Below are 27,618 nucleotides of genomic sequence, written 5' to 3' on the forward strand. Positions count from 1 at the left end.
AGATGTAGTATATGTAGTAGATGTAGTATATGTAGTAGTATAGATGTAGTAGATGTAGTAGATGTAGTAGATGTATGGGTAGTATATGTAGTAGATGTATGGGTAGTAGATGTAGTAGATGTAGTAGATGTAGTAGATGTAGTAGATGTAGTAGATGTAGTAGATGTAGTAGATGTAGTAGATGTAGTAGATGTAGTAGATGTAGTAGATGTAGTAGATGTATGGGTAGTAGATGTAGTAGATGTAGTAGATGTAGTATATGTAGTAGATGTATGGGTAGTAGATGTAGTAGATGTAGTATATGTAGTAGATGTATGGGTAGTAGATGTAGTAGATGTAGTAGATGTAGTAGATGTAGTATATGTAGTAGATGTAGTAGATGTAGTAGATGTAGTATATGTAGTAGATGTAGTAGATGTAGTATATGTAGTAGATGTAGTAGATGTAGTAGATGTAGTAGATGTAGTAGATGTAGTAGATGTAGTAGATGTAGTAGATGTAGTAGATGTAGTAGATGTAGTAGATGTAGTAGATGTAGTAGATGTAGTATATGTAGTAGATGTAGTAGATGTAGTAGATGTAGTAGATGTAGTAGATGTAGTACATTTACATTTACATGTAGTACGCTCTTATCCAGAGTAGATGTAGTAGATGACATCCAGTGGAACAGCCATAAATCTTTTTTTTTAGGGGTGAGAAGGAGATGTAGTAGATATCCTATCCAAAACATAATAAAGGTTATACTACTAATTATAACACCATGGTGGCTGGATGTAGCTAGCCAACTGAATTTAACTAGTTTTTGACAATGGTTTGTCTATACAAATTACTCCGATTGTAAAATGTCTTCTCTTCATAGATATGGCTACTAACTAACGTTAGGTAGCTATGACGGTACTTCATTCTTTATTCATATCCAGTTTTTAGCTGTGGTAGTAGATGTAGTAGATGTAGTAGATGTAGTATATGTAGTAGATGTAGTAGATGTAGTATATGTAGTAGATGTAGTAGATGTAGTAGATGTATGGGTAGTAGATGTAGTAGATGTAGTAGATGTAGTGGGGGTAGTTGATGTATGGGTAGTTGATGTAGTAGATGTAGTAGATGTAGTAGATGTATGGGTAGTAGATGTAGTAGATGTAGTAGATGTATGGGTAGTTGATGTAGTAGATGTATGGGTAGTAGATGTAGTAGATGTAGTAGATGTATGGGTAGTAGATGTAGTAGATGTATGGGTAGTAGATGTATGGGTAGTTGATGTAGTAGATGTATGGGTAGTAGATGTAGTAGATGTAGTAGGGGTAGTTGATGTATGGGTTGTAGATGTAGTAGATGTAAGGGTAGTTGATGTAGTAGATGTAGTAGATGTATGGGTAGTAGATGTAGTAGATGTAGTAGATGTAGTAGATGTATGGGTAGTTGATGTAGTAAATCAAATCAAATCAAATTTATTTATATAGCCCTTCGTACATCAGCTGATATCTCAAAGTGCTGTACAGAAACCCAGCCTAAAACCCCAAACAGCAAACAATGCAGGTGTAAAAGCACGGTGGCTAGGAAAAACTCCCTAGAAAGGCCAAAACCTAGGAAGAAACCTAGAGAGGAACCGGGCTATGTGGGGTGGCCAGTCCTCTTCTGGCTGTGCCGGGTAGAGATTATAACAGAACATGACCAAGATGTTCAAATGTTCATAAATGACCAGCATGGTCAAATAATAATAAGGCAGAACAGTTGAAACTGGAGCAGCAGCACAGTCAGGTGGACTGGGGACAGCAAGGAGCCATCATGTCAGGTAGTCCTGGGGCACGGTCCTAGGGCTCGGGTCCTCCGAGAGAGAGAAAGAAAGAGAGAATTAGAGAGAGCATATGTGGGGTGGCCAGTCCTCTTCTGGCTGTGCCGGGTGGAGATTATAACAGAACGTGGCCAAGATGTTCAAATGTTCATAAATTACCAGCATGGTTGAATAATAGTAAGGCAGAACAGTTGAAACTGGAGCAGGAGCATGCCCAGGTGGACTGGGGACAGCAAGGAGTCCTCATGTCAGGTAGTCCTGGGACATGGTCCTAGGGCCCAGGCCAGTTGAAACTGGAGCAGCAGCATGGCCAGGTGGACTGGGGACAGCAAGGAGTCATCATGTCAGGTAGTCCTGGGGCATGGTCCTAGGGCTCAGGTCCTCCGAGAGAGAGAAAGAAAGAGAGAAGGAGAGAATTAGAGAACGCACACTTAGATTCACACAGGACACCGAATAGGACAGGAGAAGTACTCCAGATAAACAAACTGACCCTAGCCCCCCGACACATAAACTACTGCAGCATAAATACTGGAGGCTGAGACAGGAGGGGTCAGGAGACACTGTGGCCCCATCCGAGGACACCCCCGGACAGGGCCAAACAGGAAGGATATAACCCCACCCACTTTGCCAAAGCACAGCCCCCACACCACTAGAGGGATATCTTCAACCACCAACTAGTAGATGTAGTAGATGTATGGGTAGTTGATGTAGTAGATGTATGGGTAGTAGATGTAGTAGATGTAGTAGATGTAGTAGGGGTAGTTGATGTATGGGTTGTAGATGTAGTAGATGTATGGGTAGTTGATGTAGTTGATGTAGTAGATGTATGGGTAGTTGATGTAGTAGATGTAGTAGATGTATGGGTAATAGATGTAGTAGATGTAGTAGATGTATGGGTAGTAGATGTAGTAGATGTATGGGTAGTTGATGTATGGGTAGTAGATGTAGTAGATGTATGGGTAGTAGATGTAGTAGATGTAGTAGATGTATGGGTAGTTGATGTAGTAGATGTAGTAGATGTATGGGTAGTTGATGTAGTAGATGTATGGGTAGTTGATGTAGTAGATGTAGTAGATGTAGTAGGGGTAGTTGATGCATGGGTTGTAGATGTAGTAGATGTATGGGTAGTTGATGTAGTAGATGTAGTAGATGTATGGGTAGTAGATGTAGTAGATGTAGTAGATGTATGGGTAGTAGATGTAGTAGATGTATGGGTAGTTGATGTAGTAGATGTAGTAGATGTATGGGTAGTTGATGTAGTAGATGTAGTAGATGTATGGGTAGTTGATGTAGTAGATGTATGGGTAGTAGATGTAGTAGATGTAGTAGATGTAGTTGATGTATGGGTTGTAGATGTAGTAGATGTATGGGTAGTTGATGTTGTAGATGTATGGGTAGTAGATGTAGTGGATTTAGTAGATGTAGTAGATGTATGGGTTGTAGATGTAGTAGATGTAGTAGATGTATGGGTAGTAGATGTAGTAGATGTAGTAGATGTATGGGTAGTTTATGTAGTAGATGTATGGGTAGTAGATGTAGTAGATGTAGTAGATGTATGGGTAGTAGATGTAGTAGATGTAGTAGATGTATGGGTAGTAGATGTAGTAGATGTATGGGTAGTTGATGTATGGGTAGTAGATGTAGTAGATGTATGGGTAGTTGATGTAGTAGATGTAGTAGATGTATGGGTAGTTGATGTAGTAGATGTAGTAGATGTATGGGTAGTTGATGTAGTAGATGTATGGGTAGTAGATGTAGTAGATGTAGTAGGGGTAGTTGATGTATGGGTAATAGATGTAGTAGATGTAGTAGATGTATGGGTAGTAGATGTAGTAGATGTATGGGTAGTTGATGTATGGGTAGTAGATGTAGTAGATGTATGGGTAGTAGATGTAGTAGATGTAGTAGATGTATGGGTAGTTGATGTAGTAGATGTAGTAGATGTATGGGTAGTTGATGTAGTAGATGTATGGGTAGTTGATGTAGTAGATGTAGTAGATGTAGTAGGGTAGTTGATGCATGGGTTGTAGATGTAGTAGATGTATGGGTAGTTGATGTAGTAGATGTAGTAGATGTATGGGTAGTAGATGTAGTAGATGTAGTAGATGTATGGGTAGTAGATGTAGTAGATGTATGGGTAGTTGATGTAGTAGATGTAGTAGATGTATGGGTAGTTGATGTAGTAGATGTAGTAGATGTATGGGTAGTTGATGTAGTAGATGTATGGGTAGTAGATGTAGTAGATGTAGTAGATGTAGTTGATGTATGGGTTGTAGATGTAGTAGATGTATGGGTAGTTGATGTTGTAGATGTATGGGTAGTAGATGTAGTGGATTTAGTAGATGTAGTAGATGTATGGGTTGTAGATGTAGTAGATGTAGTAGATGTATGGGTAGTAGATGTAGTAGATGTAGTAGATGTATGGGTAGTTTATGTAGTAGATGTATGGGTAGTAGATGTAGTAGATGTAGTAGATGTATGGGTAGTAGATGTAGTAGATGTAGTAGATGTATGGGTAGTAGATGTAGTAGATGTATGGGTAGTTGATGTATGGGTAGTAGATGTAGTAGATGTATGGGTAGTTGATGTAGTAGATGTAGTAGATGTATGGGTAGTTGATGTAGTAGATGTAGTAGATGTATGGGTAGTTGATGTAGTAGATGTATGGGTAGTAGATGTAGTAGATGTAGTAGATGTAGTAGGGGTAGTTGATGTATGGGTTGTAGATGTAGTAGATGTATGGGTTGTTGATGTAGTAGATGTATGGGTAGTTGATGTAGTAGATGTAGTAGATGTATGGGTAGTAGATGTAGTAGATGTATGGGTAGTAGATGTAGTAGATGTAGTAGATGTAGTAGGGGTAGTTGATGGATGGGTTGTAGATGTAGTAGATGTATGGGTAGTTGATGTAGTTGATGTAGTAGATGTATGGGTAGTTGATGTAGTAGATGTAGTAGATGTATGGGTAATAGATGTAGTAGATGTAGTAGATGTATGGGTAGTAGATGTAGTAGATGTATGGGTAGTTGATGTATGGGTAGTAGATGTAGTAGATGTATGGGTAGTAGATGTAGTAGATGTAGTAGATGTAGTAGATGTATGGGTAGTTGATGTAGTAGATGTAGTAGATGTATGGGTAGTTGATGTAGTAGATGTATGGGTAGTTGATGTAGTAGATGTAGTAGATGTAGTAGGGGTAGTTGATGTATGGGTTGTAGATGTAGTAGATGTATGGGTAGTTGATGTAGTAGATGTAGTAGATGTATGGGTAGTAGATGTAGTAGATGTAGTAGATGTATGGGTAGTAGATGTAGTAGATGTATGGGTAGTTGATGTATGGGTAGTAGATGTAGTAGATGTATGGGTAGTTGATGTAGTAGATGTAGTAGATGTATGGGTAGTTGATGTAGTAGATGTAGTAGATGTATGGGTAGTTGATGTAGTAGATGTATGGGTAGTAGATGTAGTAGATGTAGTAGATGTAGTTGATGTATGGGTTGTAGATGTAGTAGATGTATGGGTTGTTGATGTTGTAGATGTATGGGTAGTAGATGTAGTAGATGAAGTAGATGTAGTAGATGTAGTAGGGGTAGTTGATGTATGGGTTGTAGATGTAGTAGATGTATGGGTAGTTGATGTTGTAGATGTATGGGTAGTAGATGTAGTGGATGTAGTAGATGTAGTAGATGTATGGGTTGTAGATGTAGTAGATGTAGTAGATGTATGGGTAGTAGATGTAGTAGATGTAGTAGATGTATGGGTAGTTTATGTAGTAGATGTAGTAGATGTAGTAGATGTAGTAGATTTATGGGTAGTAGATGTAGTAGATGTAGTAGATGTATGGGTAGTAGATGTAGTAGATGTATGGGTAGTTGATGTATGGGTAGTAGATGTAGTAGATGTATGGGTAGTTGATGTAGTAGATGTAGTAGATGTATGGGTAGTTGATGTAGTAGATGTAGTAGATGTATGGGTAGTTGATGTAGTAGATGTATGGGTAGTAGATGTAGTAGATGTAGTAGATGTAGTAGGGGTAGTTGATGTATGGGTTGTAGATGTAGTAGATGTATGGGTTGTTGATGTAGTAGATGTATGGGTAGTTGATGTAGTAGATGTAGTAGATGTATGGGTAGTAGATGTAGTAGATGTAGTAGATGTATGGGTAGTAGATGTAGTAGATGTATGGGTAGTTGATGTATGGGTAGTAGATGTAGTAGATGTATGGGTAGTTGATGTATGGGTAGTAGATATAGTAGATGTATGGGTAGTTGATGTAGTAGATGTAGTAGATGTATGGGTAGTTGATGTAGTAGATGTAGTAGATGTATGGGTAGTAGATGTAGTAGATGTAGTAGATGTATGGGTAGTAGATGTAGTAGATGTATGGGTAGTTGATGTATGGGTAGTAGATGTAGTAGATGTATGGGTAGTTGATGTAGTAGATGTAGTAGATGTATGGGTAGTTGATGTAGTAGATGTAGTAGATGTATGGGTAGTTGATGTAGTAGATGTATGGGTAGTAGATGTAGTAGATGTAGTAGATGTAGTAGGGGTAGTTGATGTATGGGTTGTAGATGTAGTAGATGTATGGGTTGTTGATGTTGTAGATGTATGGGTAGTAGATGTAGTAGATGAAGTAGATGTAGTAGATGTAGTAGGGGTAGTTGATGTATGGGTTGTAGATGTAGTAGATGTATGGGTAGTTGATGTTGTAGATGTATGGGTAGTAGATGTAGTGGATGTAGTAGATGTAGTAGATGTATGGGTTGTAGATGTAGTAGATGTAGTAGATGTATGGGTAGTAGATGTAGTAGATGTAGTAGATGTATGGGTAGTTTATGTAGTAGATGTATGGGTAGTAGATGTAGTAGATGTGGTAGATGTATGGGTAGTAGATGTAGTAGATGTATGGGTAGTAGATGTAGTAGATGTATGGGTAGTTGATGTATGGGTAGTAGATGTAGTAGATGTATGGGTAGTAGATGTAGTTGATGTAGTAGATGTAGTAGATGTATGGGTAGTATATGTAGTAGATGTATGGGTAGTAGATGTAGTAGATGTATGGGTAGTTGATGTTGTAGATGTATGGGTAGTAGATGTAGTAGATGTATGGGTAGTTGATGTAGTAGATGTATGGGTAGTAGATGTAGTAGATGTATGGGTAGTAGATGTAGTAGATGTGTGGGTAGTAGATGTATGGGTAGTAGATGTAGTAGATGTATGGGTAGTAGATGTAGTAGATGTATGGGTAGTAGATGTAGTAGATGTAGTAGATGTATGGGTAGTAGATGTAGTAGATGTAGTAGATGTATGGGTAGTAGATGTAGTAGATGTATGGGTAGTAGATGTAGTAGATGTATGGGTAGTAGATGTAGTAGATGTATGGGTAGTAGATGTAGTAGATGTATGGGTAGTAGATGTAGTATATGTAGTAGATGTATGGGTAGTTGATGTAGTAGATGTATGGGTAGTAGATGTAGTAGATGTATGGGTAGTAGATGTAGTAGATGTATGGGTAGTAGATGTAGTAGATGTAGTAGATGTATGGGTAGTAGATGTAGTAGATGTATGGGTAGTAGATGTAGTAGATGTATGGGTAGTAGATGTATTTTTTTATTTTATTTTTTATTTCACCTTTATTTAACCAGGTAGGCAAGTTGAGAACAAGTTCTCATTTACAATTGCGACCTGGCCAAGATAAAGCAAAGCAGTTCGACAGATACAACGACACAGAGTTACACATGGAGTAAAACAAACATACAGTCAATAATACAGTATAAACAAGTCTATATACGATGTGAGCAAATTTAGGTGAGAAGGGAGGTAAAGGCAAAAAAGGCCATGGTGGCAAAGTAAATACAATATAGCAAGTAAAACACTGGAATGGTAGTTTTGCAATGGAAGAATGTGCAAAGTAGAAATAAAAACAATGGGGTGCAAAGGAGCAAAATAAATAAATAAATTAAATACAGTTAGGAAAGAGGTAGTTGTTTGGGCTAAATTATAGGTGGGCTATGTACAGGTGCAGTAATCTGTAAGATGCTCTGACAGTTGGTGCTTAAAGCTAGTGAGGGAGATAAGTGTTTCCAGTTTCAGAGATTTTTGTAGTTCGTTCCAGTCATTGGCAGCAGAGAACTGGAAGGAGAGGCGGCCAAAGAAAGAATTGGTTTTGGGGTGAATAGAGATATACCTGCTGGAGCGTGTGCTACATGTGGGAGATGCTATGGTGACCAGCGAGCTGAGATAAGGGGGACTTTACCTAGCAGGGTCTTGTAGATGACATGGAGCCAGTGGGTTTGGCGACGAGTATGAAGCGAGGGCCAGCCAACGAGAGCGTACAGGTCGCAATGGTAGGTAGTATATGGGGCTTTGGTGACTAAACGGATTGCACTGTGATAGACTGCATCCAATTTGTTGAGTAGGGTATTGGAGGCTATTTTGTAAATGACATCGCCAAAGTCGAGGATTGGTAGGATGGTCAGTTTTACAAGGGTATGTTTGGCAGCATGAGTGAAGGATGCTTTGTTGCGAAATAGGAAGCCAATTCTAGATTTAACTTTGGATTGGAGATGTTTGATATGGGTCTGGAAGGAGAGTTTACAGTCTAACCAGACACCTAAGTATTTGTAGTTGTCCACGTATTCTAAGTCAGAGCCGTCCAGAGTAGTGATGTTGGACAGGCGGGTAGGTGCAGGTAGCGATCGGTTGAAGAGCATGCATTTAGTTTTACTTGTATTTAAGAGCAATTGGAGGCCACGGAAGGAGAGTTGTATGGCATTGAAGCTTGCCTGGAGGGTTGTTAACACAGTGTCCAAAGAAGGGCCAGAAGTATACAGAATGGTGTCGTCTGCGTAGAGGTGGATCAGGGACTCACCAGCAGCAAGAGCGACCTCATTGATGTATACAGAGAAGAGAGTCGGTCCAAGAATTAAACCCTGTGGCACCCCCATAGAGACTGCCAGAGGCCCGGTGGGGCTCCGCGTAGGCAGTAAAACGGGTCCGGATAGGTGACTGCAGCCCAGGAGTGATTGACGGAGCTCAGGAGTGATTGACGGAGCTGGCTAGCTCCGGAGTAATTGATGTTTGCTCCGGAATCGACGAGAGCAGATAGACACACGGATAGCAGCTAGCTAGCTGTGAGATCCGGGAATGAATGTCCAGAGAGCAGTTGAAATCCAAGGACATGGAGAGAAAAATTGGTCCGGTATGCTCCGTTCCGAGCCGCGCCGTACAAAAACTGGCGATAGATTTTCGAGCTAAAGGATAGCTGATGACCACAAACCGTGGTTAGCTGAATACTAACGATTTGCCAGTAAAGAAGCTAAATAGCTTCTGAACTAGCTTCTGATTAGCTTCTAGCTAGCTCCTGGCTAGCTTCTGGTTAGTTTCTGGCTAGCTTCTTGAGTTTCTGGCTAGCTTCTGGCTAGCTTCTTGGAGGATTGCAGATTTGAGGTAAATAATACTGATTTATAAATATAAATTGGTGAGGCGGGTTGCAGGAGAGTGTTTTGAAGATGAGTTGATGGAAAATAAAAATAAAATGTATGTGAAAAAAGTTGTAAATATATATATATATACAGGACGCGACAAGACGAGGACAAAAGACATCTGAACTGCTATGCCATCTCGGGTAAATGTATGGGTAGTAGATGTATGGGTAGTAGATGTAGTAGATGTATGGGTAGTAGATGTAGTAGATGTATGGGTAGTAGATGTAGTAGATGTATGGGTAGTAGATGTAGTAGATGTAGTAGATGTATGGGTAGTAGATGTAGTAGATGTATGGGTAGTAGATATATAGTAGATGTAGTAGATGTATGGGTAGTAGATGTATGGGTAGTAGATGTAGTAGATGTATGGGTAGTAGATGTAGTAGATGTATGGGTAGTAGATGTATGGGTAGTAGATGTAGTAGATGTATGGGTAGTAGATGTAGTAGATGTAGTAGATGTATGGGTAGTAGATGTAGTAGATGTATGGGTAGTAGATATATAGTAGATGTAGTAGATGTATGGGTAGTAGATGTATGGGTAGTAGATGTAGTAGATGTATGGGTAGTAGATGTCGTAGATGTAGTAGATGTATGGGTAGTAGATGTCGTAGATGTAGTAGATGTATGGGTAGTAGATGTAGTAGATGTATGGGTAGTGGTGAAGGAGCAGACATTTTAGTAGAAAGGACATATTTTTGGGACACATCCTATTTAGTGTCTTTATTTTTAAAGGTGTGTCTGTGTGTCTGTGTTTGTGGTATCTTTGTTTGTGGTATCTGTGTGTTTGTGAAGTCTGTGTGTTTGTGGTGTCTGTGTGTTTGTGAAGTCTGTGTGTTTGTGGTGTCTGTGTGTTTGTGGTGTCTGTGTGTTTGTGGTATCTTTGTTTGTGGTATCTGTGTGTTTGTGAAGTCTGTGTGTTTGTGGTGTCTGTGTGTTTGTGAAGTCTGTGTGTTTGTGGTGTCTGTGTGTTTGTGGTGTCTGTGTGTTTGTGGTGTTTGTGTGTTTGTGGTGTCTGTGTGTTTGTGGTGTTTGTGGTGTCTGTGTGTTTGTGGTGTCTGTGTGTTTGTGGTGTCTGTGTGTTTGTGGTGTTTGTGGTGTCTGTGTGTTTGTGGTGTCTGTGTGTTTGTGGCGTCTGTGTGTTTGTGGTGTTTGTGGTGTCTGTGTGTTTGTGGTGTCTGTGTGTTTGTGGTGTCTGTGTGTTTGTGGTGTCTGTGTGTTTGTGGTGTCCGTGTGATTGTGGTGTCTGACACAGTTCATTGACATCCATCCAGATACATGTGACACATGTTCTTCACATGACTCCCACTGGATGTGGTGTGATTGACACACTGTGCTTGTTGATGAGATACCTGGATGCCTGGAAGACACACACACAGAGACACTAAAACACGCACACAGACAGACACACACACAGACAGACACACACACACAGACAGACACACACACAGAGACACTAAAACACGCACACAGACAGACACACACACAGACAGACACACACACACAGACAGACACACACACACACAGAGACACTAAAACACGCACACAGACAGACACACACACAGACAGACACACACACACACAGAGACACTAAAACACGCACACAGACAGACACACACACAGACAGACACACACACACACAGAGACACTAAAACACGCACACAGACAGACACACACACAGACAGACACACACACACAGACAGACACACACACACACAGAGACACTAAAACACGCACACAGACAGGCACACACACAGACAGACACACACACACAGACAGACACACACACACACAGAGACACTAAAACACGCACACAGACAGACACACACACAGACAGACACACACACACAGACAGACACACACACACACAGAGACACTAACACACACATACTTGTAAACAAGACTTAATGCGAACACATGTCAGTGACATGTGTTGTGGGAACACACACACACACACACACACACACACACACACACACACACACACACACACACACACACACACACACACACACACACACACACACACACACACACACAGACTCTCTGTCGCCCCCAAAGACCCGCATAAGAAACACGCAAACAGGCACACACATGCTCACACACTCAGTCTCTCTCTCACACACATTTTGTTATTCTATTCTCGTGAGGACTACAATTGATTTCCATTAAAAATCCTATTTTCTCTAGCCCTAAACCTAACCACTAACCCAAACCTAACCCCCCCACACACACACACACACACACACACAGAGACACACACACACACACACACACACACACACACACACACACACACACACACACACACACACACACACACACACACACACACACACACACACACACACACACACAGACACACACACACACACACACACAGAGAGACACACACAGACACTCAGTTTATCCCATGTGTATCTCTGTGTTGTAGTTTTAGTGTCGCACCGCTGTGCTTGATCTTGGCCAGGTCGCAGTTGTAAATGAGAACTTGTTCTCAACTGGCTTCCCTGGTTAAATAAAGGAGAAGCATTAATGACTAAATAATATAGAACTCTCTGTCGCCCCCTGTCTGCAGACCTGCGTAAGGCCTTTGAGCAGGAGCCTCTGGGTCGAGAGGTGAGATTGGAGCAGGAGGTGTTGCTGCAATGTCGACCCCCTGAGGGCATGCCCCCTGCTGAGGTATGTGTGTCCACATCACATCCTCTTCATCGATCGTCATCTTCATCACTCATTCTCTTCATCACTCCTCATCACTCCTCTTCATCGATCGCCATCTTCATGACTCCTTATCTTCATCTCGCCTCCTCTTCATCATCACTTCTTTGTCACTCCTCATCACTTCTCCTCATCACTCTTCCTCCTCTTCATCACTTCTCCTCATCACTCCTCATCACTTCACCTCCTCTTCATCACTTCTCTTTATCACTCCTCATCACTTCTCTTCATCACTCCTCATCACTCTTCCTCCTCTTCATCACTCCTCATCACTTCTCGTCACTCTTCCTCCTCTTCATCACTCCTCATCACTCTTCCTCATCTTTATCACTCCTCATCACTCCTCCTCCTCTTCATCACTTCTCCTCCCCTTCATCACTCCTCATCACTCCTCTTCATCACTCCTCATCACTCCTCCTCCTCTTCATCCCTCCTCAACACTCCTCCTCTTCATCCCTCCTCTTCACTTCTCCTCCTCTTCATCACTCCTCTTCATCACTCCTCCTCCTCTTCATCTTCATCCCTCCTCTTCACTCCTCCCCCTCTTCACTCCTCCTCCTCTTCATCCCTCCTCTTCACTCCTCCTCCTCTTCATCACTCCTCTTCATCACTCCTCCTCCTCTTCATCTTCATCCCTCCTCTTCACTCCTCCTCCTCTTCATCACTCCTCAGGAGTGACAGGGAAATATTCATATTTATATCAGCAAACATATTTATTTGTTTGGGCAAATGTCATCCAGTGTTGGGACATTGCAGGATTGGCTCAGTCAGTCCTGGGTGACCGGTGTGTTGGCGCTCCTTTGTTGGTGTGTTCATATGTGTGTGCGTGTTGTTCTTTTCGGTGTGTGTGTGTGTGTGTGTGTCTGTCTGTCCCTTTGTCTGTGTGGTGTTCTCTCGCTCTTCTCTAACTGACCCAGCCCAGGACTCTAACTGGTCTCCCTGCCCCCCCAGGTTGACTGGTTGAAGAATGAGGAAACCATAGACCCATCTCAGGACCCTAACTTCCTGATGACCATTGATCATGACCTCATTATTAAACAGGCCCGTCTCTCTGACACGGCCAACTACACCTGTGTGGCACGTAACCATGTAGCCAGGAGACGCAGTGGTACGGCCACGCTTATCGTCTACGGTAAGTAACACACACACACACACAGGATATGTCTCTCTCTCGAGATCTCTACTCTCTCTTTCAATTCAGGAGACTTCATTTACATGGAAAGTTAAATCCCTTACATTGTCAAAGTTAAACAGCAATATTGGGACCAACAGTGATAAAGTAATCATAACAGTGGTAGTAGTAGTAGTGGATATGGTATTACCATTAACAGCAACTACAACAACTATATCAATGAGAACAACAGTGTTACATTACAGCAGTAGACTCAACCTGACTGAGAAGACACATGACCTGGTAGTAGACTAGTCTCAACCTGACTGAGAAGACACATGACCTGGTAGTAGACTAGACTCAACCTGACTGAGAAGACACATGACCTGGTAGTAGACTAGACTCAACCTGACTGAGAAGACACATGACCTGGTAGTAGACTAGTCTCAACCTGACTGAGAAGACACATGACCTGGTAGTAGACTAGACTCAACCTGACTGAGAAGACACATGACCTGGTAGTAGACTAGACTCAACCTGACTGAGGAGACACATGACCTGGTAGTAGACCAGTCTCAACCTGACTGAGAAGACACATGACCTGGTAGTAGACCAGTGTCAACCTGACTGAGAAGACACATGACCTGGTAGTAGACTAGACTCAACCTGACTGAGAAGACACATGACCTGGTAGTAGACTAGACTCAACCTGACTGAGAAGACACATGACCTGGTAGTAGACTAGACTCAACCTGACTGAGAAGACACATGACCTGGTAGTAGACTAGACTCAACCTGACTGAGAAGACACATGACCTGGTAGTAGACCAGTGTCAACCTGACTGAGAAGACACATGACCTGGTAGTAGACCAGTGTCAACCTGACTGAGAAGACACATGACCTGGTAGTAGACTAGACTCAACCTGACTGAGAAGACACATGACCTGGTAGTAGACTAGACTCAACCTGACTGAGAAGACACATGACCTGGTAGTAGACTAGACTCAACCTGACTGAGAAGACACATGACCTGGTAGTAGACCAGTCTCAACCTGACTGAGAAGACACATGACCTGGTAGTAGACCAGTGTCAACCTGACTGAGAAGACCATGACCTGGTAGTAGACTAGACCTGACTGAGAAGACATGACCTGGTAGTAGACTAGACTCAACCTGACTGAGAAGACACATGACCTGGTAGTAGACTAGTCTCAACCTGACTGAGAAGACACATGACCTGGTAGTAGACTAGACCTGACTGAGAAGACACATGACCTGGTAGTAGACCAGTCTCAACCTGACTGAGAAGACACATGACCTGGTAGTAGACTAGTCTCAACCTGACTGAGAAGACACATGACCTGGTAGTAGACTAGACTCAACCTGACTGAGAAGACACATGACCTGGTAGTAGACTAGACTCAACCTGACTGAGAAGACACATGACCTGGTAGTAGACCAGTCTCAACCTGACTGAGAAGACACATGACCTGGTAGTAGACTAGACTCAACCTGACTGAGAAGACACATGACCTGGTAGTAGACTAGACACATGACCTGGTAGTAGACTAGACTCAACCTGACTGAGAAGACACATGACCTGGTAGTAGACTAGACTCAACCTGACTGAGAAGACACATGACCTGGTAGTAGACTAGACTCAACCTGACTGAGAAGACACATGACCTGGTAGTAGACTAGACTCAACCTGACTGAGAAGACACATGACCTGGTAGTAGACTAGACTCAACCTGACTGAGAAGACATGACCTGGTAGTAGACTAGACTCAACCTGACTGAGAAGACACATGACCTGGAGTAGACTAGACTCAACCTGACTGAGAAGACACATGACCTGGTAGTAGACTAGTCTCAACCTGACTGAGAAGACACATGACCTGGTAGTAGACCAGTCTCAACCTGACTGAGAAGACACATGACCTGGTAGTAGACCAGTCTCAACCTGACTGAGAAGACACATGACCTGGTAGTAGACTAGTCTCAACCTGACTGAGAAGACACATGACCTGGTAGTAGACTAGTCTCAACCTGACTGAGAAGACACATGACCTGGTAGTAGACTAGTCTCAACCTGACTGAGAAGACACATGACCTGGTAGTAGACTAGACCAACCTGACTGAGAAGACACATGACATGGTAGTAGACTAGTCTCAACCTGACTGAGAAGACACATGACCTGGTAGTAGACCAGTCTCAACCTGACTGAGAAGACACATGACCTGGTAGTAGACCAGTGTCAACCTGACTGAGGAGACACATGACCTGGTAGTAGACCAGTGTCAACCTGACTGAGAAGACACATGACCTGGTAGTAGACCAGTGTCAACCTGACTGAGAAGACACATGACCTGGTAGTAGACCAGTCTCAACCTGACTGAGAAGACACATGACCTGGTAGTAGACCAGTCTCAACCTGACTGAGGAGACACATGACCTGGTAGTAGACTAGACTCAACCTGACTGAGAAGACACATGACCTGGTAGTAGACTAGTCTCAACCTGACTGAGAAGACACATGACATGGTAGTAGACCAGTCTCAACCTGACTGAGGAGACACATGACCTGGTAGTAGACTAGTCCCAACCTGACTGAGAAGACACATGACCTGGTAGTAGACCAGTGTCAACATGACTGAGAAGACACATGACCTGGTAGTAGACCAGTGTCAACCTGACTGAGAAGACACATGACCTGGTAGTAGACCAGTCTCAACCTGACTGAGGAGACACATGACCTGGTAGTAGACCAGTCTCAACCTGACTGAGAAGACACATGACCTGGTAGTAGACCAGTCTCAACCTGACTGAGGAGACACATGACCTGGTAGTAGACTAGTCTCAACCTGACTGAGAAGACACATGACCTGGTAGTAGACCAGTGTCAACATGACTGAGAAGACACATGACCTGGTAGTAGACCAGTGTCAACCTGACTGAGAAGACACATGACCTGGTAGTAGACCAGTCTCAACCTGACTGAGGAGACACATGACCTGGTAGTAGACCAGTCTCAACCTGACTGAGAAGACACATGACCTGGTAGTAGACCAGTCTCAACCTGACTGAGGAGACACATGACCTGGTAGTAGACCAGTCTCAACCTGACTGAGAAGACACATGACCTGGTAGTAGACCAGTCTCAACCTGACTGAGAAGACACATGACCTGGTAGTAGACCAGTCTCAACCTGACTGAGAAGACACATGACCTGGTAGTAGACCAGTGTCTCAGACACATGACCTGGAGTAGACCAGACCTGACTGAGAAGACACATGACCTGGTAGTAGACCAGTCTCAACCTGACTGAGAAGACACATGACCTGGTAGTAGACCACGCTCAACCTGACTGAGAAGACACATGGCCTGGTAGTAGAGCAGTGTCAACATGACTGAGAAGACACATGACCTGGTAGTAGACCACCTGACTGAGAAGACACATGGCCAGCAGTGTCAACATGACTGAGAAGACACATGACCTGGTAGTAGACCAGTGTCAACATGACTGAGAAGACACATGACCTGGTAGTAGAGCAGTGTCAACATGACTGAGAAGACACATGACCTGGTAGTAGACCAGTGTCAACCTGACTGAGAAGACACATGACCTGGTAGTAGACCAGTCTCAACCTGACTGAGGAGACACATGACCTGGTAGTAGACCAGTCTCAACCTGACTGAGAAGACACATGACATGGTATGAAAGACAAAACATAACTACATGGGGAATTTTATCGACATAACATTGGTCTACATTCTGCTAAATGGCATATATTATTATATATTGACATAACATTGCACTTTGTTGTAGCAGGAGGACACATATTTGGCTGCCAAAACTGCACATTTAGTCTTTTCACCCAATAAATATTAGATATTAGAAAGAAATATTCTCTTAGGTTTTAGTATTTGTCACAGTGTAATAGTAGCTCTTTCTCTACCTCTCCCCTAGAGCAGAGTGAGCACAGACTGTCCTCTCTGGGCAGCCAGGTTTATCTGTGACGACCGGTCTCTATAGCCAGACGGTCCTCTCTGGGCAGCCAGGTTTGTCTGTGACGACCGGTCTCTATAGCCAGACTGTCCTCTCTGGTCAGCCAGGTTTGTCTGTTACGACCGGTCTCTATAGCCAGACTGTCCTCTCTGGTCAGCCAGGTTTGTCTGTTACGACCGGTCTCTATAGCCAGACTGTCCTCTCTGGTCAGCCAGGTTTGTCTGTTACGACCGGTCTCTATAGCCAGACTGTCCTCTCTGGTCAGCCAGGTTTGTCTGTTACGACCGGTCTCTATAGCCAGACTGTCCTCTCTGGTCAGCCAGGTTTGTCTGTTACGACCGGTCTCTATAGCCAGACTGTCCTCTCTGGGCAGCCAGGTTTGTCTGTTACGACCGGTCTCTATAGCCAGACTGTCCTCTCTGGTCAGCCAGGTTTGTCTGTTACGACCGGTCTCTATAGCCAGACTGTCCTCTCTGGGCAGCCAGACTGTCCTCTCTGGGCAGCCAGGTTTGTCTGTTACGACCGGTCTCTATAGCCAGACTGTCCTCTCTGGGCAGCCAGGTTTGTCTGTGTCGACCGGTCTCTATAGACAGACTGTCCTCTCTGGCAGCCAGGTTTGTCTGTTACGACCGGTCTCTATAGCCAGACTGTCCTCTCTGGTCAGCCAGGTTGGTCTGTGATGACCAGTCTCTATAGCCAGACTGTCCTTTCTGGTCAGCCAGGTTTGTCTGTGACGACCGGTCTCTATAGCCAGACTGTCCTCTCTGGGCAGCCAGGTTTGTCTGTGACGACAGGTCTCTATAGCCAGACTGTCCTCTCTGGGCAGCCAGGTTTGTCTGTTACGACCGGTCTCTATAGCCAGACTGTCCTCTCTGGGCAGCCAGGTTTGTCTGTTACGACCGGTCTCTATAGCCAGACTGTCCTCTCTGGGCAGCCAGGTTTGTCTGTGACGACCGGTCTCTATAGCCAGACTGTCCTCTCTGGGCAGCCAGGTTTGTCTGTGTCGACCGGTCTCTATAGCCAGGCTGTCCTCTCTGGGCAGCCAGGTTTGTCTGTGTCGACCGGTCTCTATAGCCAGACTGTCCTCTCTGGGCAGCCAGGTTTGTCTGTGTCGACCGGTCTCTATAGCCAGACTGTCCTCTCTGGGCAGCCAGGTTTGTCTGTGTCGACCGGTCTCTATAGCCAGACTGTCCTCTCTGGGCAGCCAGGTTTGTCTGTGTCGACCGGTCTCTATAGCCAGACTGTCCTCTCTGGGCAGCCAGGTTTGTCTGTGACGACCGGTCTCTATAGCCAGACTGTCCTCTCTGGGCAGCCAGGTTTGTCTGTGATGACCGGTCTCTATAGCCAGACTGTCCTCTCTGGTCAGCCAGGTTTGTCTGACGACAGGTCTCTATAGCCAGACTGTGTTCTCTGAGTCTGTACCTAGTCAGTGTTTTCCTCAGTTTTCTATCAGTCACAGTGGTCAGGTAGTCTGCCACCATGTACTGTCTGTTTAGAGACAAATAGCATTGAAGTTTACTTTGATTTTCTGTGGTGTCTTTCCAATAGGTGATATATATTTTTATTTTTGCTTTGTGATGATTTGCTTGGGCCAGATTTTCTGAGTGTTGTCCCGAGGCTCTATGGGGTTGGTTTGGGTTAGTGAACTGAGCCTCAGAGCCAGCTGGCTGAGGGGACTCTTCTCTTGTTTCATCTCTTGACATTGTAGAGCTGTGTGATGGAATCATTTAAGTCATTTGGCAGACGCTCTTATCCAGAGCGACTTACAAATTGGAATGTTTTGGGATCACTTGTTTTTAGATGGTTGTAAAATTGGATGGCTCATTTTCTCTCGTCTAATAAAGGAGAGAGGGGTCTTGGCCCAATTCTGCTCTATACGTGTTAATAGGAGTTTCTAAATGGAATTTTGATTTTAATTATCCTTTTAATGGCATTTGTCTCTCAGCTCATTCACAGCCATGTGAAAGCTACCTGTGTTGCTGATATTTAGTCTGAGATACGTGTCATTTTTGGTGTGTTCTAATAGGTCCAAATATAATTTGTATTGGTGATCCTGAGTTCTGCAAGTATTTTGGAATATCATTATATTCAGACTGACAGAACCTGTGGTTAACGGTCTGAGCCCAGGTCTGACAGAACCTGTGGTTAACGGTCTGAGCCCAGGTCTGACAGAACCTGTGGTTAACGGTCAGAGCCCAGGTCATCTCTGTACAGCATACCCTTGATTTCAGTGCTGTGTAGGGTGAGACCAGGTGAGACCAGGTGCCTTGATTTCAGTGTTGTGTAGGGTGAGACCAGGTGCCTTGATTTCAGTGCTGTGTAGGGTGAGACCAGGTGCCTTGATTTCAGTGCTGTGTAGGGTGAGACCAGGTGAGACCAGGTGCCTTGATTTCAGTGCTGTGTAGGGTGAGACCAGGTGCCTTGATTTCAGTGCTGTGTAGGGTGAGACCAGGTGAGACCAGGTGCCTTGATTTCAGTGCTGTGTAGGGTGAGACCAGGTGCCTTGATTTCAGTGCTGTGTAGGGTGAGACCAGGTGCCTTGATTTCAGTGCTGTGTAGGGTGAGACCAGGTGAGACCAGGTGAGACCAGGTGCCTTGATTTCAGTGCTGTGTAGGGTGAGACCAGGTGAGACCAGGTGAGACCAGGTGCCTTGATTTCAGTGCTGTGTAGGGTGAGACCAGGTGCCTTGATTTCAGTGCTGTGTAGGGTGAGACCAGGTGAGACCAGGTGAGACCAGGTGCCTTGATTTCAGTGCTGTGTAGGGTGAGACCAGGTGCCTTGATTTCAGTCCTGTGTAGGGAGAGACCAGGTGCCTTGATTTCAGTGCTGTGTAGGGTGAGACCAGGTGCCTTGATTTCAGTGCTGTGTAGGGTGAGACCAGGTGCCTTGATTTCAGTGCTGTGTAGGGTGAGACCAGGTGCCTTGATTTCAGTGCTGTGTAGGGTGAGACCAGGTGCCTTGATTTCAGTGCTGTGTAGGGTGAGACCAGGTGCCTTGATTTCAGTGCTGTGTAGGGTGAGACCAGGCGCCTTGATTTCAGTGCTGTGTAGGGTGAGACCAGGTGCCTTGATTTCAGTGCTGTGTAGGGTGAGACCAGGTGCCTTGATTTCAGTGCTGTGTAGGGTGAGACCAGGTGCCTTGATTTCAGTGCTGTGTAGGGTGAGACCAGGTGCCTTGATTTCAGTGCTGTGTAGGGTGAGACCAGGTGCCTTGATTTCAGTGCTGTGTAGGGTGAGACCAGGTGAGACCAGGTGCGGCAGATTCTTCTACTGTTTTGGCCACTTCATTTATTGGACATCCCTGTTTCACTCCCCGTCCCTGAGAGAAGAAGTCTGTTTGCTTGTTGTTAATTCATTAATGTAGATTGTTACGAATCCCTTTTGGCCCGACAGTCTAGGGGGGATGGTAATGAGACCCGTAACATAACTCATGCAAATTATTATTGTGACAAAGTAAAAGTGAGAACGAAATAACCACGACAACTGAAATCTACCGTCAAACTCAGGGTTTATTAATAAACACACGGTAATGGGGGGGGGGCAGGGAAAGGGGCTGAGCTGGACCCAAGGAAAGAAACAATAAATGTACAAAAACACCCCTAAGCTAGACTAGCCTACTTTAACAACAGCTAACTAACCAAAAATACAGTGGGTGGTCCGCCCAGTTCTAACTAGTGTATTTAACAAAGTCTACCTACGGGTAGTGTATGCCCATTGGTTTCCAAACAAGTCAGCTCCCCGTACTCGCCCTGAGGTGCATGTTAGCCGTCCGATGCCACCTGAGTCAGCTCCCCGTACTCGTCCTGAGGAGCGTGTTAGCCGTCCGATGCCACCTGAGTCAGCTCCCCGTACTCGTCCTGAGGAGCGTGTTAGCCGTCCGATGCCACCTGAGTCAGCTCCCCGTACTCGTCCTGAGGAGCGTGTTAGCCGTCCAATGCCACCTGAGTCAGCTCCCCGTACCCGTCCTGAGAAGTGTGTTAAAGTTCTGGTAGAATTGATGCCGGCTATACGCACCAGGTCACCAGTACTTCTCCTCAGTCAGGTACGTCCTGTGTCTGCACCTCGCACTCTCCCTGAAGTGTGTGTCCCCAGTCCGGTGTGTCCTGTGCCGGCCCCATGCACCAGGCTTCCTGCGACAGTTCCCAGTCCAGAGCTTCCGGCGACAGTTCCCAGTCCAGAGCTTCCGGCGACAGTTCCCAGTCCAGAGCTTCCGGCGACAGTTCCCAGTCCAGAGCTTCTGGCGATGGTTCCCGGACCGGAACCTCCGGCGACGGTCCACGGTCAGGAACCTCATGAGATGGGCCACGGTCAGGTACCTCCTGAGACGATCCACGGTCAGGAACCTCCTGAGATGGGCCACGGTCAGGTACCTCCTGAGACGGTCCACGGTCAGGAACCTCCTGAGATGGTCAATGGTCCGGAATCTCCAGCTCCATGGCCGGAGCCTTCCCTTCCCCTGCGCCGATATCCAGTTCAACTCCAAGGCCAGAGTCTTCTTTTGTGCCGATGCCCAGTCCAGACACAGCGTCCAGTCCAGCTCCATGGCAGGAGCCCTTCTCTGCCCCGATGCCCAGTCCAGACACAGCGTCCAGTCCCGCTCCTTGGCAGAAGCCCTTTTCTGCCCCGATGCCCAGTCTAGACACGGCGTCCAGTCCCGCTCCATAGCAGGAGTCTTCTTCTGCACCTAGGTCCAGTCCGGGCACAGTGTTCAGCCTGGGTCCATGGCTGGATCTGCGGGATGAGCGGGTTCTTCGCCCCGCACCAGAGCCGCCACCGACACTAGACACCCCTCCTCCCTAACCCTCCACTTTTGTTTCAGGTTTTGCAGTCGGAGTCTGCACCTTTGGGGGTACTGTCATGTTCTGACGATAGAAAGCCTTTATTTTCTATGGTAGAGTAGGTCAGGGTGTGACTAGGGGTTTAGTCTAGTTTATATTTTCTATGTGGGGTTCTATTTATTTTTTTCTATGTTGGTGTTTTGGTATGATTCCCAATTAGAGGCAGCTTGTAATCGTTGGGGATCATATTTAAGTATTTTTTCCACCTGTGGTTTATGGGAAATTGTTTTGAGTAAATGCACGTAGCACCTCTGTTGTCACGGTTTAGTTTATAGTTTATTGTTTATTGTTTTTGTTCAACTAAGTTCAACTATTAATAAATGATGTGGAACTCAAAATCCGCTGTGCCTTGGTTCGACCATTATTCCAGCGAACGTGACAGACTTAATATTTTCCTCTTCCATTCCACCACAATAACGATCCGGTTTCAACATCCTCGTGCACATAGCGATCTCTTGCTTTTAGGTAGGTAGGGAGGAGGTTATAGACCCGGGTAATGTGGTGGCAGGACAACAACCAGGTCAACAACCTCTCTCTCAATGTGTGGAGGGTGTTGTCTGTTTATCAGTGAGGAGGAGGGTGTTGTCTGTTTATCAGTGAGGAGGGTGTTGTCTGTTTGTCAGTGAGGAGGGTGTTGTCTGTTTGTCAGTGAGGAGGGTGTGGTCTGTTTGTCAGTGAGGAGGAGGGTGTTGTCTGTTTATCAGTGAGGAGGAGGGTGTGGTCTGTTTATCAGTGAGGAGGAGGGTGTTGTCTGTTTATCAGTGAGGAGGGTGTTGTCTGTTTATCAGTGTGGAGGGTGTGGTCTGTTTATCAGTGAGGAGGAGGGTGTTGTCTGTTTATCAGTGAGGAGGAGGATGTTGTCTGTTTATCAGTGAGGAGGAGGGTGTGGTCTGTTTATCAGTGAGGAGGAGGGTGTGGTCTGTTTATCAGTGAGGAGGGTGTGGTCTGTTTATCAGTGAGGAGGAGGGTGTTGTCTGTTTATCAGTGAGGAGGAGGGTGTTGTCTGTTTATCAGTGAGGAGGAGGGTGTGGTCTGTTTATCAGTGAGGAGGGTGTGGTCTGTTTATCAGTGAGGAGGGTGTTGTCTGTTTATCAGTGAGGAGGGTGTTGTCTGTTTATCAGTGAGGAGGAGGGTGTGGTCTGTTTATCAGTGAGGAGGAGGGTGTGGTCTGTTTATCAGTGAGGAGGAGGGTGTGGTCTGTTTATCAGTGTGGAGGAGGGTGTGGTCTGTTTATCAGTGTGGAGGAGGGTGTTGTCTGTTTATCAGTGAGGAGGAGGGTGTTGTCTGTTTATCAGTGAGGAGGAGGGTGTTGTCTGTTTATCAGTGAGGAGGAGGGTGTTGTCTGTTTATCAGTGAGGAGGAGGGTGTTGTCTGTTTATCAGTGAGGAGGAGGGTGTTGTCTGTTTATCAGTGAGGAGGAGGGTGTTGTCTGTTTATCAGTGAGGAGGAGGGTGTTGTCTGTTTATCAGTGAGGAGGAGGGTGTTGTCTGTTTATCAGTGAGGAGGAGGGTGTTGTCTGTTTATCAGTGAGGAGGAGGGTGTGGTCTGTTTATCAGTGAGGAGGAGGGTGTGGTCTGTTTATCAGTGAGGAGGAGGGTGTTGTCTGTTTATCAGTGAGGAGGAGGGTGTTGTCTGTTTATCAGTGAGGAGGAGGGTGTTGTCTGTTTATCAGTGAGGAGGAGGGTGTTGTCTGTTTATCAGTGAGGAGGAGGGTGTGGTCTGTTTATCAGTGAGGAGGGTGTTGTCTGTTTATCAGTGAGGAGGAGGGTGTGGTCTGTTTGTCAGTGAGGAGGAGGGTGTTGTCTGTTTATCAGTGAGGAGGAGGGTGTTGTCTGTTTATCAGTGAGGAGGAGGGTGTTGTCTGTTTATCAGTGAGGAGGGTGTGGACTGTTTGTCAGTGAGGAGGGTGTGGTCTGTTTATCAGTGAGGAGGGTGTGGTCTGTTTGTCAGTGAGGAGGGTGTGGTCTGTTTGTCAGTGAGGAGGGTGTGGTCTGTTTATCAGTGAGGAGGGTGTGGTCTGTTTATCAGTGAGGAGGGTGTTGTCTGTTTATCAGTGAGGAGGAGGGTGTTGTCTGTTTATCAGTGAGGAGGAGGGTGTTGTCTGTTTATCAGTGAGGAGGAGGGTGTTGTCTGTTTATCAGTGAGGAGGAGGGTGTGGTCTGTTTATCAGTGAGGAGGGTGTTGTCTGTTTATCAGTGAGGAGGAGGGTGTGGTCTGTTTATCAGTGAGGAGGAGGGTGTTGTCTGTTTATCAGTGAGGAGGAGGGTGTTGTCTGTTTATCAGTGAGGAGGAGGGTGTTGTCTGTTTATCAGTGAGGAGGAGGGTGTGGTCTGTTTATCAGTGAGGAGGAGGGTGTGGTCTGTTTATCAGTGAGGAGGAGGGTGTTGTCTGTTTATCAGTGAGGAGGAGGGTGTTGTCTGTTTATCAGTGAGGAGGAGGGTGTTGTCTGTTTATCAGTGAGGAGGAGGGTGTTGTCTGTTTATCAGTGAGGAGGGTGTTGTCTGTTTATCAGTGAGGAGGAGGGTGTGGTCTGTTTATCAGTGAGGAGGGTGTGGTCTGTTTGTCAGTGAGGAGGGTGTTGTCTGTTTATCAGTGAGGAGGAGGGTGTTGTCTGTTTATCAGTGAGGAGGGTGTGGACTGTTTGTCAGTGAGGAGGGTGTGGTCTGTTTGTCAGTGAGGAGGGTGTGGTCTGTTTGTCAGTGAGGAGGGTGTGGTCTGTTTGTCAGTGAGGAGGGTGTGGTCTGTTTGTCAGTGAGGAGGGTGTGGTCTGTTTGTCAGTGAGGAGGGTGTGGTCTGTTTGTCAGTGAGGAGGGTGTGGTCTGTTTGTCAGTGAGGAGGGTGTGGTCTGTATGTCAGTGAGGAGGGTGTGGTCTGTTTGTCAGTGAGGAGGGTGTGGTCTGTTTGTCAGTGAGGAGGGTGTGGTCTGTTTGTCAGTGAGGAGGGTGTGGTCTGTTTGTCAGTGAGGAGGGTGTGGTCTGTTTGTCAGTGAGGAGGGTGTGGTCTGTTTGTCAGTGAGGAGGGTGTGGTCTGTTTGTCAGTGAGGAGGGGCCAGTTGTACTGTTAGAGGGGCCAGTTGTACTGTTATAGGGGCCAGCTGTACTGTTAGAGGGGCCAGTTGTACTGTTAGAGGGGCCAGTTGTACTGTTAGAGGGGCCAGTTATACTGTTAGAGGGGCCAGTCATACTGTTAGAGGGGCCAGTCATACTGTTAGAGGGGCCAGTCGTACTGTTAGAGGGGCCAGTTGTACTGTTAGAGGGGCCAGTTATACTGTTAGAGGGGCCAGTCGTACTGTTAGAGGGGCCAGTCGTACTGTTAGAGGGGCCAGTCGTACTGTTAGAGGGGCCAGTTGTACTGTTAGATGGGCCAGTTGTACTGTTAGAGGGGCCAGTTGTACTGTTAGAGGGGCCAGTTGTACTGTTAGAGGGGCCAGTTGTACTGTTAGAGGGGCCAGTTGTACTGTTAGAGGGGCCAGTTGTACTGTTAGAGGGGCCAGTTGTATTGTTAGAGGGGCCAGTTGTACTGTTAGAGGGGCCAGTTGTAGGGGCCAGTTGTACTGTTAGAGGGGCCAGTTGTACTGTTAGAGGGGCCAGTTGCAGTTGTACTGTTAGAGGGCCAGTTGTACTGTTAGAGGGGCCAGTTGTACTGTTAGAGGGGCCAGTTATACTGTTAGAGGGGCCAGTTATACTGTTAGAGGGGCCAGTTGTAGGGGCCAGTTGTACTGTTAGAGGGGCCAGTTGTACTGTTAGAGGGGCCAGTTGTACTGTTAGAGGGGCCAGTTGTACTGTTAGAGGGGCCAGTTGTACTGTTAGAGGGGCCAGTTGTACTGTTAGAGGGGCCAGTTGTACTGTTAGAGGGGCCAGTTGTATTGTTAGAGGGGCCAGTTGTACTGTTAGAGGGGCCAGTTGTACTGTTAGAGGGCCAGTTGTACTGTTAGAAGGGCCAGTTGTACTGTTAGAGGGGCCAGCTGTACTGTTAGAGGGGCCAGTTGTACTGTTAGAGGGGCCAGTTGTACTGTTAGAGGGGCCAGTTGTACTGTTAGAGGGCCAGTTGTACTGTTAGAGGGCCCAGTTGTACTGTTAGAGGGGCCAGTTGTACTGTTAGAGGGGCCAGTTGTACTGTTAGAGGGGCCAGTTGTACTGTTAGAGGGGCCAGTTGTACTGTTAGAGGGGCCAGTTGCATTAGACGTTATTGTCTAATCGTTTTCTTCACAAAAGACCATTTTCATAATCACCATCGTTGCCGCTGTCTATTAACAGATGTAAAAAAAAAAGAAAGATAGCAACAATTAGTTGAGTAAAAATGATTTCGTACTCCACATTTAGGGGGGCCACAAGGGGGTCCAAACTGGTTGTCAGAGCCCCCCTCACCAGAACCGCTAGAGCCTGAAAGTGACTCATCCCCCCCCCCCTCCCCAGAACCGCTAGTGCCTGAAAGTGACTCATCTCCCCCCTCACCAGAACCGCTAGTGCCTGAAAGTGACTCATCTCCCCCCCCCCCTCCCCAGAACCGCTAGTGCCTGAAAGTGACTCATCCCCCCTCACCAGAACCGCTAGTGCCTGAAAGTGACTCATCTCCCCCCCCCCTCACCAGAACCGCTAGTACCTGAAAGTGACTCATCTCCCCCTCACCAGAACCGCTAGTGCCTGAAAGTGACTCATCTCCCCCCTCACCAGAACCGCTAGTGCCTGAAAGTGACTCATCCCCCCCTCCCCAGAACCGCTAGTGCCTGAAAGTGACTCATCTCCCCCTCCCCAGAACCGCTAGTGCCTGAAAGTGACTCATCCCCCCTCACCAGAACCGCTAGTGCCTGAAAGTGACTCATCCCCCCTCCCCAGAACCGCTAGTGCCTGAAAGTGACTCATCCCCCCTCACCAGAACCGCTAGTGCCTGAAAGTGACTCATCTCCCCCCTCCCCAGAACCGCTAGTGCCTGAAAGTGACCCACCTCGAGAATGGAGAGACTCTTCATTAAGGGAATGTATAAATGTATGACACAGAGGATGACCTTTTTATCGGTTAAGACCTGTAAAGATAGACCTGTAAAGATAGACCTGTAAAGATAGACCTGTAAAGATAGACCTGTAAAGATAGACCTGTAAAGATAGACCTGTAAAGATAGACCTGTAAAGATAGACCTGTAAAGATAGACCTGTAAAGATAGACCTGTAAAGATAGACCTGTAAAGATAGACCTGCAAAGATAGACCTGTAAAGATAGACCTGTAAAGATAGCCTCCTTGTTGATTTATAACCAGATAATGTATTCTCCTGTTTTGAGTCTCTGCTCTCTCTGTCCCTCTCTGTCTCTCCCCCTCTCTCTCTCTCTCTCTCTCTCTCTCTCTCTCTCTCTCTCTGTCCGTCTCTCTCTCTCTCTCTCTCTCTCTCTCTCTCTCTGTGTCTCTCTGTCTCTCTCTGTCTCTCTCTGTGTCTCTCTCTGTCTCTCTGTGTCTCTCTGTCTCTTCTCTCTCTCTCTCTCTCTCTCTCTCTCTCTCTCTCTCTCTCTCTCTCTCTCTCTCTCTCTCTCTCTCTCTCTCTCTCTCTCTCTCTCTCTCTTTCTCTCTCTCTCTCTCTCTCTCTCTCTCTCTCTCTCTCTCTTTCTCTCTTTCTCTCTCTCTCTCTCTCTCTCTCTCTTTCTCTCTTTCTCTCTCTCTCTCTCTCTCT

General features: G+C 45.8%; 2 protein-coding genes across 2 annotated transcripts in view; one reads left to right on the forward strand and one right to left on the reverse strand.

The window, feature by feature from the left end:
- The window catches only part of LOC127911260 (uncharacterized), a 403,289-nt gene that overhangs the window by 318,727 nt on the left and 56,944 nt on the right, over positions 1-27,618 (reverse strand). The window lies entirely within an intron of this gene.
- Positions 1-27,618, forward strand: part of LOC127911317 (netrin receptor UNC5B-b-like) — a 386,624-nt gene that overhangs the window by 227,692 nt on the left and 131,314 nt on the right. Inside the window, 2 exon segments of the mRNA XM_052477532.1 lie at positions 11,860-11,963; positions 12,951-13,131. Of these exon segments, the coding sequence (XP_052333492.1) occupies positions 11,860-11,963; positions 12,951-13,131 (285 nt within the window).

The sequence above is a fragment of the Oncorhynchus keta genome, chromosome 24 (genome assembly GCF_023373465.1).
Source record: "Oncorhynchus keta strain PuntledgeMale-10-30-2019 chromosome 24, Oket_V2, whole genome shotgun sequence".
NCBI classification, from domain to species: Eukaryota; Metazoa; Chordata; class Actinopteri; order Salmoniformes; family Salmonidae; genus Oncorhynchus; species Oncorhynchus keta.